General features: G+C 37.7%; 1 protein-coding gene and 1 long non-coding RNA gene across 2 annotated transcripts in view; one reads left to right on the top strand and one right to left on the bottom strand.

Annotated features, from left to right (window-relative positions):
* The window catches only part of TOP2A (DNA topoisomerase II alpha), a 28,638-nt gene extending 16,148 nt beyond the window's left edge, over positions 1–12,490 (bottom strand). The window contains exons 1-19 of the mRNA XM_030295603.2: positions 12,332–12,490; positions 11,325–11,480; positions 11,014–11,104; positions 10,686–10,749; positions 9,106–9,251; positions 8,855–8,952; positions 8,204–8,416; positions 7,636–7,809; positions 7,348–7,449; positions 7,092–7,229; positions 5,685–5,823; positions 4,329–4,486; positions 3,910–4,035; positions 3,543–3,653; positions 3,299–3,404; positions 3,098–3,207; positions 2,790–2,882; positions 1,428–1,542; positions 1,204–1,325 (exon numbers count right to left, since the gene is read on the bottom strand). Of these exons, the coding sequence (XP_030151463.1) occupies positions 1,204–1,325; positions 1,428–1,542; positions 2,790–2,882; positions 3,098–3,207; positions 3,299–3,404; positions 3,543–3,653; positions 3,910–4,035; positions 4,329–4,486; positions 5,685–5,823; positions 7,092–7,229; positions 7,348–7,449; positions 7,636–7,809; positions 8,204–8,416; positions 8,855–8,952; positions 9,106–9,251; positions 10,686–10,749; positions 11,014–11,104; positions 11,325–11,480; positions 12,332–12,352 (2,283 nt within the window). The 5' untranslated portion in view covers positions 12,353–12,490. The remainder of the gene's footprint in view (positions 1–1,203; positions 1,326–1,427; positions 1,543–2,789; positions 2,883–3,097; positions 3,208–3,298; positions 3,405–3,542; positions 3,654–3,909; positions 4,036–4,328; positions 4,487–5,684; positions 5,824–7,091; positions 7,230–7,347; positions 7,450–7,635; positions 7,810–8,203; positions 8,417–8,854; positions 8,953–9,105; positions 9,252–10,685; positions 10,750–11,013; positions 11,105–11,324; positions 11,481–12,331) is intronic.
* Positions 3,782–4,755, top strand: LOC115500872. The gene is made up of 3 exons (XR_003964659.1): positions 3,782–3,796; positions 4,062–4,071; positions 4,665–4,755. It is a non-coding gene; the product is annotated as an uncharacterized LOC115500872 (long non-coding RNA).
* Positions 12,491–13,696: the final 1,206 nt, after the last annotated feature.

Here is a 13,696-nt window from a genome sequence, read left to right on the forward strand (position 1 = left end):
GCTCAGGTCATGGTCTTGCGGCTCGTTAGTTTGAGCCCCGCATCATGCTCTGTGCTGACAGCTCAGAGCCTGGAGGCTGCTTTCGGATTCTGTGCCTCCCTTTCTGTCTGCCCCTCCCCCACTCATGCTCTGCCTGTTTCTCTCTCAAGAATAAATAAAACATTGAATGCATGGGTGCCTGGGTTGAGTGTCCAACTTCAGAAGAGGTCATGATCTCATGGCTTCTGAGTTCCAGCCCTGCATTAGGCTCGCTGCTGTCAGTGTAGAGAGGGCTTCAGATCCTCTTTCCATGGCTTTCCCCTACCACCCCGCCGCTCACCTGCTTGCTCTCTCAAAAACTAATAACATTAAAAATACGTATACATATGGTGAATGCAAAAGTGGAATTTAATCACAAAATCTATAAAAAGGAATATGTTTGTGTAAAGTCAAACAATTCAGACATATAAAAAATTGAACAGTTGTCCTTTTCAATTGACAGGGATAACCAAAGTTAACAACTGGGAGGACACCCTTGTAGACATTTTGCTTAAGGTATTGTTTTGGCTTTTTCTCTGCACAGACAATGGGCTGGATATTCTCAGCGTTAGTACACACAGATTTACTTCCGTTATATCATTGACCCCAGGCATAGATGTGTCACAATCTAAAACAATTTGCCAATTGATAGCCATTTTTGATGTCTAAATTTAAAAAAAAAAAAAAAATTTTTTTTAACGTTTATTTATTTTTGAGACAGAGAGAGACAGAGCATGAACGGGGGAGGGTCAGAGAGAGGGAGACACAGAATCTGAAACAGGCTCCAGGCTCTGAGCTGTCAGCACAGAGCCTGACGCGGGGCTCGAACTCACAGACCGTGAGATCATGACCTAAGCCAAAGTCGGACGCTTAACCGACCGAGCCACCCAGGTGCCCTTCGATGTCTAAATTTTAGAATCAGTTATATTAAACATCACTAAATATCTTTGAATATTGATCCTTGCAGATTTATGAGTAACTTATCAGGATATTATTTTTAGAAATAGATTTGTTAGGTCCAAGGGTAAACACATTCATAATTTGACAGATTTCAGCAAATTGTCCTCTACTGTGGATGAACCAGTGTTCATATCACTGAGTACTCTCATTAAGTGTTTGGAAAATGATATTACAGGTATTACTGTTAATAATGGTTTCTGGAAACATTATGGATTGTGTGTTTACCTCACCATGATGATAAGAGGACATCTCAGCCACTGACCCAGCTAACTGAGCAACCTTCACCTCTCGCTTGTCATTCCGTTTGAAACAGGTAAACAAAACCTTTCTTTGACCTGGTTTCAAACCTTCAAAATGAAAGAAGTGCAAATATTAGTATCCTCAGTTTAGCCATTTCTGGACATTGATCTCTGTGTATGATAGAAACAGGCTAACGAATTGGAACTCACCATCCACCATAGATGGAATAGATCTCTCGTTATCAGAGTTTGAGAACAGGATAAGTTCCTTGTTTATGAAGTCATTGTATGTCAGATATGTGGTAGTTTGCCCATACAAGTAATCCTGAGGGACCAAAGAGAGTATTAAATGATCTAGTTTAAAATAAAAAAGATTAAAAACAAAAAAAGATCACTGGTCTTAACAATATTTAACACCAAAAAAATCTTTCAGCATATTATTTTTTTTTTCAATATATGAAATTTATTGTCAAATTGGTTTCCATACAACACCCAGTGCTCATCCCAAAAGGTGCCCTCCTCAATACCCATCACCCACTCTCCCCTCCCTCCCAACCCCCCATCAACCCTCAGTTTGTTCTCAGTTTTTAAGAGTCTCTTATGCTTTGGCTCTCTCCCACTCTAACCTTTCTTTTGTTTTTTCTTCCCCTCCCCCATGGGTTTCTGTTAAGTTTCTCAGGATCCACATAAGAGTGAAAACATATGGTATCTGTCTTTCTCTGTATGGCTTATTTCACTTAGCATCACACTCTCCGGTTCCATCCACGTTGCTACAAAGGGCCATATTTCATTCTTTCTCATTGCCACGTAGTACTCCATTGTGTATATAAACCACAATTTCTTTATCCATTCATCAGTTGATGGACATTTAGGCTCTTTCCATAGTTTGGCTATTGTCAGCATATTATTTCTATGATAATTCTTTTTTTTTTTTATATATATGAAATTTATTGACAAATTGGTTTCCATACAACACCCAGTGCTCATCCCAAAAGGTGCCCTCCTCAATACCCATCACCCACCCTCCCCTCCCTCCCACCCCTCATCAACCCTCAGTTTGTTCTCAGTTTTTAACAGTCTCTTATGCTTTGGCTCTTTCCCACTCTAACCTCTTTTTTTTTTTCCCTTCCCCTCCCCCATGGGTTTCTGTTAAGTTTCTCAGGATCCACATAAGAGTGAAAACATATGGTATCTGTCTTTCTCTGTATGGCTTATTTCACTTAGCATTACACTCTCCAGTTCCATCCACGTTGCTACAAAAGGCCATATTTCATTTTTTCTCATTGCCACGTAGTATTCCATTGTGTATATATACCACAATTTCTTTATCTATGATAATTCTTAAGTCTCTCAAAGATACAGAATTATGCAGACATATTTTACAGGTTTTAAAGATCAAGCCAATGTAATTGCTACACAATTAGGAAAAAGTGCATTGCTTTTGCAATTTCTTTCAGGCCCCAAACATTTATGTAGTAGTCTAAACAATCACATTTATATAGTTATCCATTATTAAATTTTTTACTGAAATAACTAGTCATCATTTTGTAGGATATGTAAGATTTTTTTTACCTCAGGAAGGCCAAGTAACTTCCGTTGCCTTCTGTCCTCCATGAAATGAGTTAACCATTCCTTTCGATCATCTATCTGTTTCTTGCTAAAGGCCTACAAATTAGAAAAAACTGATATGAATAGGTTCTAAAATATCTCTTGTATACAAACTAAGCAAACATATGGTCCCTTTCTCTAAGATATGCTTACCAAAAACATTCCATAGTCTATAAAATATTCTATTATATAAAAATTTATGTTTCAATTGACTAGCTAAAGTAGTGATTTACAAAACCAGAATGTATGTATGAAACAGAACTCAAACTGACCAGGCTGATGGCGGCATCATCTTCAGGACCGGAATATTTGAATTGAATACGATGTCTTTTCATATCTGCAAAGTATTCCTTAGCCTCTTTTGATGTGCTCGTGCCCAAACCTATACAGCCAAGAATACCAAGTTACTCCATATAATCTTGTACAACGGTATATAACAAAATAAGAAGTTCTATACGGGTTTTCTTACAAACCTTTGTAGTACTTGACTTTCCATTTTTTATGATTTGGTGTAGAACTCTTCCATTCTTCAAATTCAGGAAGGCTATAGAATGCCATTTCTTGCTTGTTTTTAGACACCTGTGGTAAAGAAGATATTGCTATGGTTTTGTATACTCCTAGGTCCCCTGTATACTGTCCACCACTGGGCTTATAAGTGTATAAAGGGTTGACTAGAGCCTTAAAATATCCATTATAGTAATTTAGAAGTTAATATACCTTTACAATAGGAGTGATAAATTCTTCCAGAAAACGGTGTCGCAGAAGAGAGGGCCAGTTGTGATGGATAAAATTAATCAGCAAGCCTTTGATATGGGAACCATCTTGGTCCTAGAAATATTTGGAAAGCCAAAACACAAAAGAGTTATTTTGAGACCAAAAACAAATGATCGACCTACTGGTAATTTCTCAAAAATTTTTCTATGGGGATTAAAAAAAAGAAAATCTGCTCACTTAGTATGTAATATATACATGTGATGATTATAGCTCCAAGTTAAGTAATTTCCTTACATAGGAGGAAAGCAATAACCGTAAGACATGTTTAATTTAGTGTTAACAATCTAAATTATTTGAAAGCAATTCTGACCTGATCTGTCATAATCATTATCTTCCCATAACGAAGAGTCTTCAATGAATCTTCATCTTCATAGTTTTTCTTGTACTGAAGACCCACAATCTTGATGATATTGTTAATTTCAGCATTTTCCATGATCTGAAATAGACATATACCAAAAAAAGGTAATGTTTTGTTTATAAATTTGAAAAGAACAAAGAAATAGGACACTATATATTGTCTGGGTTTTCTTGAGCTTCAGTATTTTCAGTTATTAGCCTATACATTAGGTAAAGTCAGAAAGATCTGTTAAGATATGCTACAATGTACCCAATTTCTTAAAATAATAATAAACTATCTGAAATATATTTCAAAATGCCAGTGAAGGAATGAAATATGAGCATAAAATCCTGTATTATAAAACTGGATTTAGATTCTAAAGATGGTTCTACCTGTTTATGAGAAGCTTCTCGAACATTGAGTATTTTTCCTCTAAGCGGGAAAACCCCATATTTGTCTCTCCCAACCACACCAAGGCCTGAAACAGCCAAAGTTTTAGCTGAGTCTCCCTCAGTCAGGATAAGTGTACACTCATTGGAGTTTCGACCCCCTAAAATAAAAATACACAAATTAAATTCTTGGCACATTTAGTTGAACCTCAAATATACTAACTCAGATGTGCTATTAATAGTTTTATGATAAAACACTAATAAGTAGATATATATTAGAACTAAAGTTCATAGTAAAAAAAAGTCCTAGTTTCTTAGACTAATTTCTTTTTAAAAAAGATTTTAAAGTAATCTCCACACCCAACATGGGGCCTGAACTCACAACCCTAAGACAAAGAGTCACACATTCCACTGAGTGAGTCAGTCAGGCATCCCTCTTAGACTCATTTCGCATGATATTTATACTATTATAGAACATTCATTTGATATATTATGTTAAAAAATGTTAGTGATGGGGTTCAGAACATAATACCCCAAAATAGGGCACGTCGCATATTGAATATTTTAAGCTGAATTGAAACAGATCATGAAACCCTCATGTGAGAGGTGCCCTCCATATACCAGAGACGAAGGGAACATTCTTATCTCCCAGAGTGACACTGAAAAGAATCTGAACGAACAGGCCTCACGGAGCTTCCTCCCCATTTACTATACTTAGTTCATACTCTTTGCCCTTATCATATCTTTTCACTCTTCCTCAAACCTAACGTAAAAAAACCCCTCAGGTTTAACCATTTCTTTGGGTCTTCATTTTCCTATGAAGACCCAAAGCTCCTGTGTCCAGTACAATTTATATTAAATAAATTTGTATGCTTTTCATCTATTAACCTGTCTTTATCAGTTTAATTTTCAGACCCAGCCAGGGACTTAAGAGAGCTGAGGAAAACTTTTTCCTCCTCTACATTAGGTAATAGATCACTATATAGATATTCTTATTTTATACTCTTAATAGTCATCTCAACATTACTGTAATAGCCAAAAATTAGAAATGATCTAAATGTTCAATAACAGGGAATTGGCTGATTTTTTTTTAAAGTGATACCTTTTTATAAAGTTATTTAGTTAACTTATTTATTTAATAAGTAAATCTCCACCCAGTGTGGGGCTCAAACTTATGACCCTGAGATCAAAAGTCGCATGCTCTTCTGACTGAGCCAGTCAGGCGCCCCAAATTGGTTGATTTTTAACCAAGTAAAAATATTCCATTGAATATTACATGTCAGAGGGAATGCTGTTAATGAGTAAAACAAATAACTGAACCAAAAGTTTTGAAGTTTGGAAACATTATTAGTTGTGTACCTGCATCATTGGCATCATCGAGTTTGGGAATTCCCTTGATCCTGTTATGTTTTACAGCTGAACACTTCTTGTTTAACTGGACTTGGGCCTTAAACTTCACCCAGTTTAGTATGCTTTCTACAATACCACAACCAATTGCCTGAAAATGAGAAGATTCATGTTAGGGAAGAAGAGTTCTGTCAGAACTCTAGAATACAAGTGAGCTCCTATAAAAATAAAAATAAAAATAATTCAACATTTAAAAAGAGGCAAAAAAATAATTTCCAGACAGAGGATGACAGCTCTTCCTGTCTTAGGTTATCATAACTGAGGGAACTGGTTCCTTTGGGCTCATTCATTCCATAAATATATACTGACTACACACTTAACATTGTGCTAGGCACTGAGATCCATGTTGGAGATCTAGCGGTTAAAACAAATTGGTCATGGTCCTTGTCCTCATGGACTTTAAGATACAACAAGGAAGATGGAAATCAAATGAGAAATTATAAGAGTGATGAGTGTTATGGATAAGTGAAAAGTGTGCTATATCTAATAATGTATGTCCACTGTTGTAATGGAACCAACTTAGTTGGGGAGAAGGGTAGAAAGTAAAGGCTTTCCTAAGGAAATGACATTGAAGATCTAAAGTAGTTAGCTAAGTAAGAGCATTCCAGGCAGGATTACCATGTGAAAAAGCTGTAAGGAAGGAAGAGTACTAACGCTTCTGAGTAATTTGAAGCTAGTAGGATGAAACTTAGGTAACATAGGAAAAAGGTGCACTGAGGTGAGGTTGGAGATGTCAGGGTCTTATAGGTCACATTAACGAATTTGAACTGTTTTTATTTGATTACTCAAGAGCACTACAAAAAAAGGACTGAAATGTTATAAACATCAAAAATCTACTACAGTAATACAGAAAAGAGATGATAGTGAGAAGCTATTGAGGTACCCCAAAGATGGATACCTTACTAGTTGGATTAGAGATAAGGCAGGGGGGTAAAGAGAAGGCTCCCACCTTTGTTTATGCAACCTTTTACTAGTGTTTAGTTGGAACCTTTTACTAAAACAGGAAATAGTTTTGTTTTTGGGGAAGCTCTTTGTATAGAGGTCAGTGAGTATAAAGAAAACGGAGTCAATTTTGTATGTGTCAACTGAGAGGCAACTTTAGGCATTCAATGTTTGGTAAGCAGTTAAATGGGCTGAATTCAGAAGTGATCTAAACGAAATGGTGGTATGTAATGGGGAAATTTAAGCATATGGATGGTAACTAAGGCTGTAGTAAGACCAGTGAGGTGAAAGCTATTTTTTATTTCCTTTTCAGAGGCAGAAGACCTGTGGGAGGAATCTTTGTTTTTCCAGGGCTGGGAAGGGCAATGGACAATAAAGCAAGGTGCTTCTATTTCTTATATCCGTCTAAGTACTCACAGCTTTGATGAATTTTTCACTTAAATGGCAGGTTGATCCAAAGCTCTTGACTTGTAAAGTCATGTTCTCTTTTGTCTGAGAATCAAAGGTTGGGTTTTCAATTAAGGCATTCACAAAAATCCACATGTGATTTTTCACCTGCAGGAAAAGTTGACATTACATCACTAAAAACTTAGGTTTTATTTACAGCCCTTCTCTTCTTCCTTGTCTTTAGAAGAAGAAAAAAAAAAAAAAACAACAGGCTAAAATACCATACCTGATGTGCTTTTACTGCAACACCACCCTTGTTCTTCTTTTTAACAACCTCAACAAGTTTAGTCACAATCTGATCAGCTATATAATCAACATGTCTGCCACCCTAATGGGGAAAAATACCAAATTGTAAAGCTTAGGATCCTCAAAATTATAATAATGACCAAATATTGAAAACAATTTAATTTAGCTCTCTTTACGCCAAGGTAGCCAAATATTCAAATTCATTTGATATAAAAGAGTAACACTTCTGTGTAAAGATAAATCATGATTAATGCAAAAATAAAATTACCTTGGAAGTAGCAATGCTGTTGACAAAGCTAATTTGCTGAAAGCCTTTTTCACTCATTGTTAAGCATACTTCCCACCTGGGGTTTACTTGTTCATGGATAATTTTCAACGGATTGCCAGTTTCATCTACCTTATCCTTCAAATACATATCTACATAGCTACGGAATCCTTTTACCTGCACAGGAATTAAAAGTTATGGTATTAGAAAAAAGTTGTAAAAATTATTCAATGATAGACCATGAGGATTTTTCAAACCAGTGAAATAATGTTCACTAACGGGCATAAGAGAGTGGTCTTAAAGGGCACAAAAGGATTTATTTAGGAGACCGTTTGAGAATGACATTTCCTTTAGTGAGTTTAAAAGAGCTAGGTAAAAAGATGTGGCATACTGTTTTCTTTTCAGGAGTGTATCCAAGAAGCGATTAGAGAAAAAAAAAATGTATATATATATATATATATATATATATATATATATATATATATATAAAATGAGAAAAAAAATCAGTGTTGCCTCTGATGATGACCATATAAAGTCTTTCATTGTCCTTAACACCCCAGAAAATACTTACTGGCAGCTTATTTCCATTGAGAAACACTTTGACATCTTTAGTGGATCCGGCAATATCATATGCTCTTCTGACCATTAGTGCAACAATATCTTTGTCTAGGCTTTGCATTTTAAACTTGGACAAATCAGGCTGGAAGGTAATACATGTATAATCTTCCCCATTGAAGGGCTTGAGTTCCATCTCACCAGCCCTTCCCATGTTATCCATCCATGTCTGTCAAGTAAAAAATAGGAAAGAGAAAAAATTCAAGTCTTTTCACAATGAACTAGAACTAAACACAAATTTATAAGTCCTAAAAAATAACCTAATGTATGTTCATGAATAATTTTCCATGATTTAATAGCTTATAAATTTTGTTGAGTTAAACCAACCATTAATGCTGTTATACATTGCTAAAGTATTATTCATTTATTTTAAATGTTTATTTATTTATTTTTGAGAGAGAAAGAGATAGAATGAGCAGGGGAGGGGCAGAGAGAGAGGATACTAAGCAGGCTCTGTGCTGTTAGCACGGAGCCCGATGCCAGGCTCAAACTCATGAACCAGAAGATCATGACTTGAGCCTAAGTCAGATACTTAACCAACTGAGCCACCCAGGCACCCCACTGAAGTACAATTTATAATGGAGGCACAAAATACTTCTTTACTTGCCTGTTTGAACATTTTCTTGTATTCTCTACTGGCTGTTTCCACAGTAAATTTGGTACTGAATATGTTACACAATTTGGCCCCATAGCCATTTCGACCACCTGAGAAAATAAATGTAAAATACTTTGCTATCACTGTCAGTGTTAATCAATTATAGAGATTTATTCCAATATTTCTAACTTTTATGCCACAGTCATTTAAAAGATGTGTTTTTTCAGCAACCAATATGTTCTTTATTTTCCTCAATACTCTACCTGTTACTTTCTTTTCATCATCATCATAGTTACTAGAAGTTAGGAGCTGTCCAAAGATGAGAGCTGGGACATACATCTTCTCAACTTTGTGTTCAACAACAGGAATACCTTTCCCATTATTCCATATACTAATTAAATTGTTTTCCCTAAGAAAAGAAGAAACTTTTATTGTAAAACAGATGTAAACTAGTGCTTAATATTTTCATATTTAAATATCATTATTTCTAAAATATATAAATTGACAAGTCTCAATTTCATTGACTCTTCTTCATGTATATATCTTCTGAAATTCAGCATGAACTACCTTTCCCATCATGCTTAGTTCCTGACACTCCTGTAATAGGAGCCAAGAGGAAAAAAGAATGAATCCTTTTCCAACACCTGGGCAGACAGCGATAATGCTAAAAAAATATGAAATTTTAAAATGTTAGGATAAACAAAGGGAAATGATTTATGCCCAATGGAAAGGACAAAATTCAGGAACAATATTATTACAGTGCTTGCTTTTTAAAAATTATTTATTTTTTTATTTTGAGAGAGAGAGAGAGAGAGAGCGCACGCATAAGAGGGAGACAGGCAGAGAGAGGGAGAGAGAGAATATCCCAAGTAGGTTCCACACTATGTGTGGAACCTGACGCTGGGCTCCAGGGCTCCAGAGCTCGATCTTACCACTGTCAGATCATGACCTGAGCCAAAATCAAGAGTGTGTGGCTTAACCGACTCACCCAGGCACCCCTATTATACTGCTTTGAAGAGGATCATCTGTACAGTCCCTAGCTCGCTTAGCTTTCCCACCCAACAAAGCGCATTGCAAAACAAATATGAAAGGGAAAAACATTAGCAATTGTAAACTTCCCTGCTGGCCAATAAAATGGTAAAAATTTATTTGGACTTATTTCTCTCTTAGCTACTTTATGTTAATTCTCAGAAGACAGTACAATTTTAGGTATAACCAGACACACACTATGGGTCTTATTCCGAGTAGTGCTTAAGATTATCTACAAAAGACTAAAACTAGCTCATTTTTTTAAAGACTATGATATCAAGTCCTTTGGAGCAGTCAAATACATCATTAACACACTTCCTCCAAAGAACCTAAAATATAGTTTATGCCATAACTGAGCAGGCTAATAAAAAGGTGAAATATGCACCTGTGTATCCATAAAGGGACACCCAGCATTTATAACCAGAAACATTAGATCCAATTATTCTCTATCACCACCTGCTGGTTTCCTACTTGAATAGCATCATGAGAAGAAAAAGCTCTAGATTCCAGAATGCTTAGACAGAGCATTTATTGGAGATGCTTACTGAAATACTTAGGGATGGAGTGTCATAATGTCTGTAATTTATTTTGAAATGACTTAGAAAAAATACAGATGAAGCAAATATAGCAAAGTATTGATAACTGTTGGATCTGGGCGGTAGTTATCACAGATTGTTCATTGTAACATTCTGCTTTTCTGTACTTTTGCAAGTAAGGGGGGGGTGGGAAAGCCAATGTTAGTATATGGCAAAGCAAATGCAACTAACAGTAACAATGAGCTATAACAAAACAAAAGACCATGCAAGAGACTTACGGGTCAATTGTGACTCTAATACAAGACATTTTTGGGTCCCTTTGTTTGTTGTCTGCAGCATTGACTGGAAGAAAATACACATTTGTAAGAAATTAAAGTATTTTTAAAAACATTAAGATGTAGAAAGAAAAAAAATCTAAAACAGCACAGGAGTAATATTACCCAGGTATTAATTTAACATTTATTCATAGTGCTGCTTCTAGGAAAGAATTCAAATCGCTAGACTCCAGTAAACTGCCCCACTTTTGTCAGCTACATGGTTTGCTAGAAATGATACTTCTTATGAAGGATTTGACTGGTTGATCTTTATGTGAAAGAATTTACTTACCTAGAATCTCATCAAAGATTTTGTACAACCCAGGGACAAAGGTGACTTCCCTATAGTTAATGCCAATATCTTCATCGTAAACCCACATTTGCTAGAAATAAGGCAAAGAAATATAGTTACTTTTACCCTACATTTATTCTGTCTTATCATTATGATTACTGTAAAGTCTTCTGGATTAAATACTACAATATACATAGGATAGCTCAGGCTGGTTCTAGTGACACTAAAAATACCTGAAGTATATAGCAAATTAACCTGGAAAAGTATACATCTTAACTACTTGGTAACTGCATTTCATTACGTGGTTTTACCTGGGTCACTAATTCCACGGAGCCAATATAGGTGTCTGGGCGGAGCAAAATATGTTCCAGTTGGGTTTTCTTTTGATAGATCCTTTCAATAGACAGTCTTTTCTTAGCATCTTCATTTTTCTTTGTTTTGTTGATTAGCATATTTTCATTTACAGGCTAGCAATTTTAGAAAATTGTAGAAAAGGGTTTTTTAATCAGAGGCTTATTAAAAACAAAAACAAAAACAGAACACCCACCGTAATGATTCACCCACTGTAACAAATCACAATCTCTTACCAGGTATTGGTAGAGCTGACATCGTTTTGTACAAACACAGCAATTTAAGTTAATTTGCAGCAAAACTCCCAGGGGTCGGATTGAATAAACATACATTAAGTGCACGTGACGTGAAAATAGTTTCCTTGAATGTTTTAGATGTCATCAATAAAATACACCCACTTCTCTCATACATTTCACAAATATTTGCTGAGTGCCCGCTATGTCCCAGGCACATAACAGATTCTGCTCAGCATCAGTTTGGGAAGGCCATCGATTCGATCCTTCGGCCAAGTTAACGTTTTGAATACAGAAGGGACATATTCCAAGCAACTCGGGCCTGCCGTCTCGTCAATAGGAACGTCGTGCTGTGCTCTGCACCTTCCAGGGTCAGGGGCAATCAATCTCATTTTCAACGGGAGGGAAGGAAAGGAAAGCATCTGTCTGTGCGGCTTAAAGTCACACGCGGACCATTATAATACAGGCCAGTGGAATACTGACCCTAGAAACAGTAAAACAGAACCCAACACCCCTGAAGCCAGAGTAGCCGATAATACTTCAATTCTAGCACCATAAAGTGGTGTTACCCTCTTCACGATCCCGCCGAGCCCAGGAGACCCGGTCGACGCGGAATACCGGCTCCCAGCCGGCAGCGATCGGACCACAGCCCCGGAGCCTAACCCCTCGCCTGAAGCCAGAGAAATGCCGGGCCGCGCTGAACCTCCACGACCCGCCCCTTTCACGAGCTATACCTGCAGTGGTGACACCTCCATGGTGACGGTCGTGAAGGGGGTCGTGCAGGCGACTAAACCGGCGGGACCCACGAGGCCACCACGGAACCAGCCGCTTCTCCACAGACGCTCGTCGGTTAGAAAAGTTCTTCCAGTCGCATTTGAACCTTCTTGGAGCCCGCCCAAACCAGATGAACCAATCCCTGACTCGCTCTCACAGGCTCCGTCTTGAGAAACCAATCATAGCTTGCTTTTTATATCCACCAATGAACGCCTGAGTTGACCGGGGGCCTGTTTGAACAAGCCAATTAGACAAGGGAGGCGGGACTAGAGGGTTTTCAAAAGGCACCATTCGGCGTCTTAGCGGCGAGACGGACAGGGAATCTGGCGAATGAGGAGGAGTCTATTTGTTCTCTCGGTGCAGACTACCCCGAAGAGACTCGGGGGGCCAGCGGGGTTTTCTGCGGTGCAGGCTGGGGCAAAAGGAGGAAGGAGAAGGGTTCCTCGCGAGCTGCTAATTTCTTTAAGATCCCTGAAATCTAAAAACCATCTCCCGTCCTGAGGCTTTTTAGCGAGAGGAACGGGAGTCCTAGCTTCATTTTCCTGAGGAAACTGAGAGCCGGCCTTCTGGGCAGATTCTGGCGTCTGCCTCAACCTCCCCTCCCAAGAATTTCTTTTCGAAGAAACCAAAGTGCCACAGTGGTGGTTTTGGGGTAGAATAGAGGGTGTGGAGAGGCCACGCAAAATGGAGAGCAGCATTCAAGTCCCCCAGTAGAGCGGCGTTGGGCTGCAAGCTGGTCAATCCAAAAGAATAGTTTGTGGTTACCGCTTCCGGAGCCGAGGACGGTGTTTAGGGGTCATTCGAGGATAGAAACTTTTTCCTCAGAAAGCCAGTAGGATGCCCTGCTGCTTGTTGCTTTTGCTTTCCTCTGTTGTTAAGTTCCCTGAATTCTGCTATGCAGACAAGCTGTTCACATTTGAGGAGGAAATGCCAAGCCAAAGACTGAAGTTGTTGGGTTTTTTTTTTTTTTTTAACTCTTCGGTGTAAACGTTTGAGTGGGTTTATTCTGCCCTTGTCAATCCACAATGTTAAAATGACAAAAGAACGTATTTTTTTTTTTTATTCCCCTTACAAGATGCCAGAATAGAATAACTGCACAATTTGAATGACTACTAATTCTGTCGTCTGAACCACTTCCTTCCAATCATTCTTAACCTGGGATTCTATCCCTGCTGGGCAATTTGCCAGTCGTGCGGTCTGGATGGAGGCAGCTTTTTGGTGCTTTTGTTTTCTCTGCTGAGAAAGGAGAATAACCGTGTTACCTCAGCTGTGTGAGGATTACACAAGATAAATGTAAGATGTTTAGAATAGTAGACTAACAGTAT

Source organism: Lynx canadensis, chromosome E1, assembly GCF_007474595.2.
Source record: "Lynx canadensis isolate LIC74 chromosome E1, mLynCan4.pri.v2, whole genome shotgun sequence".
NCBI lineage: Eukaryota > Metazoa > Chordata > Mammalia > Carnivora > Felidae > Lynx > Lynx canadensis.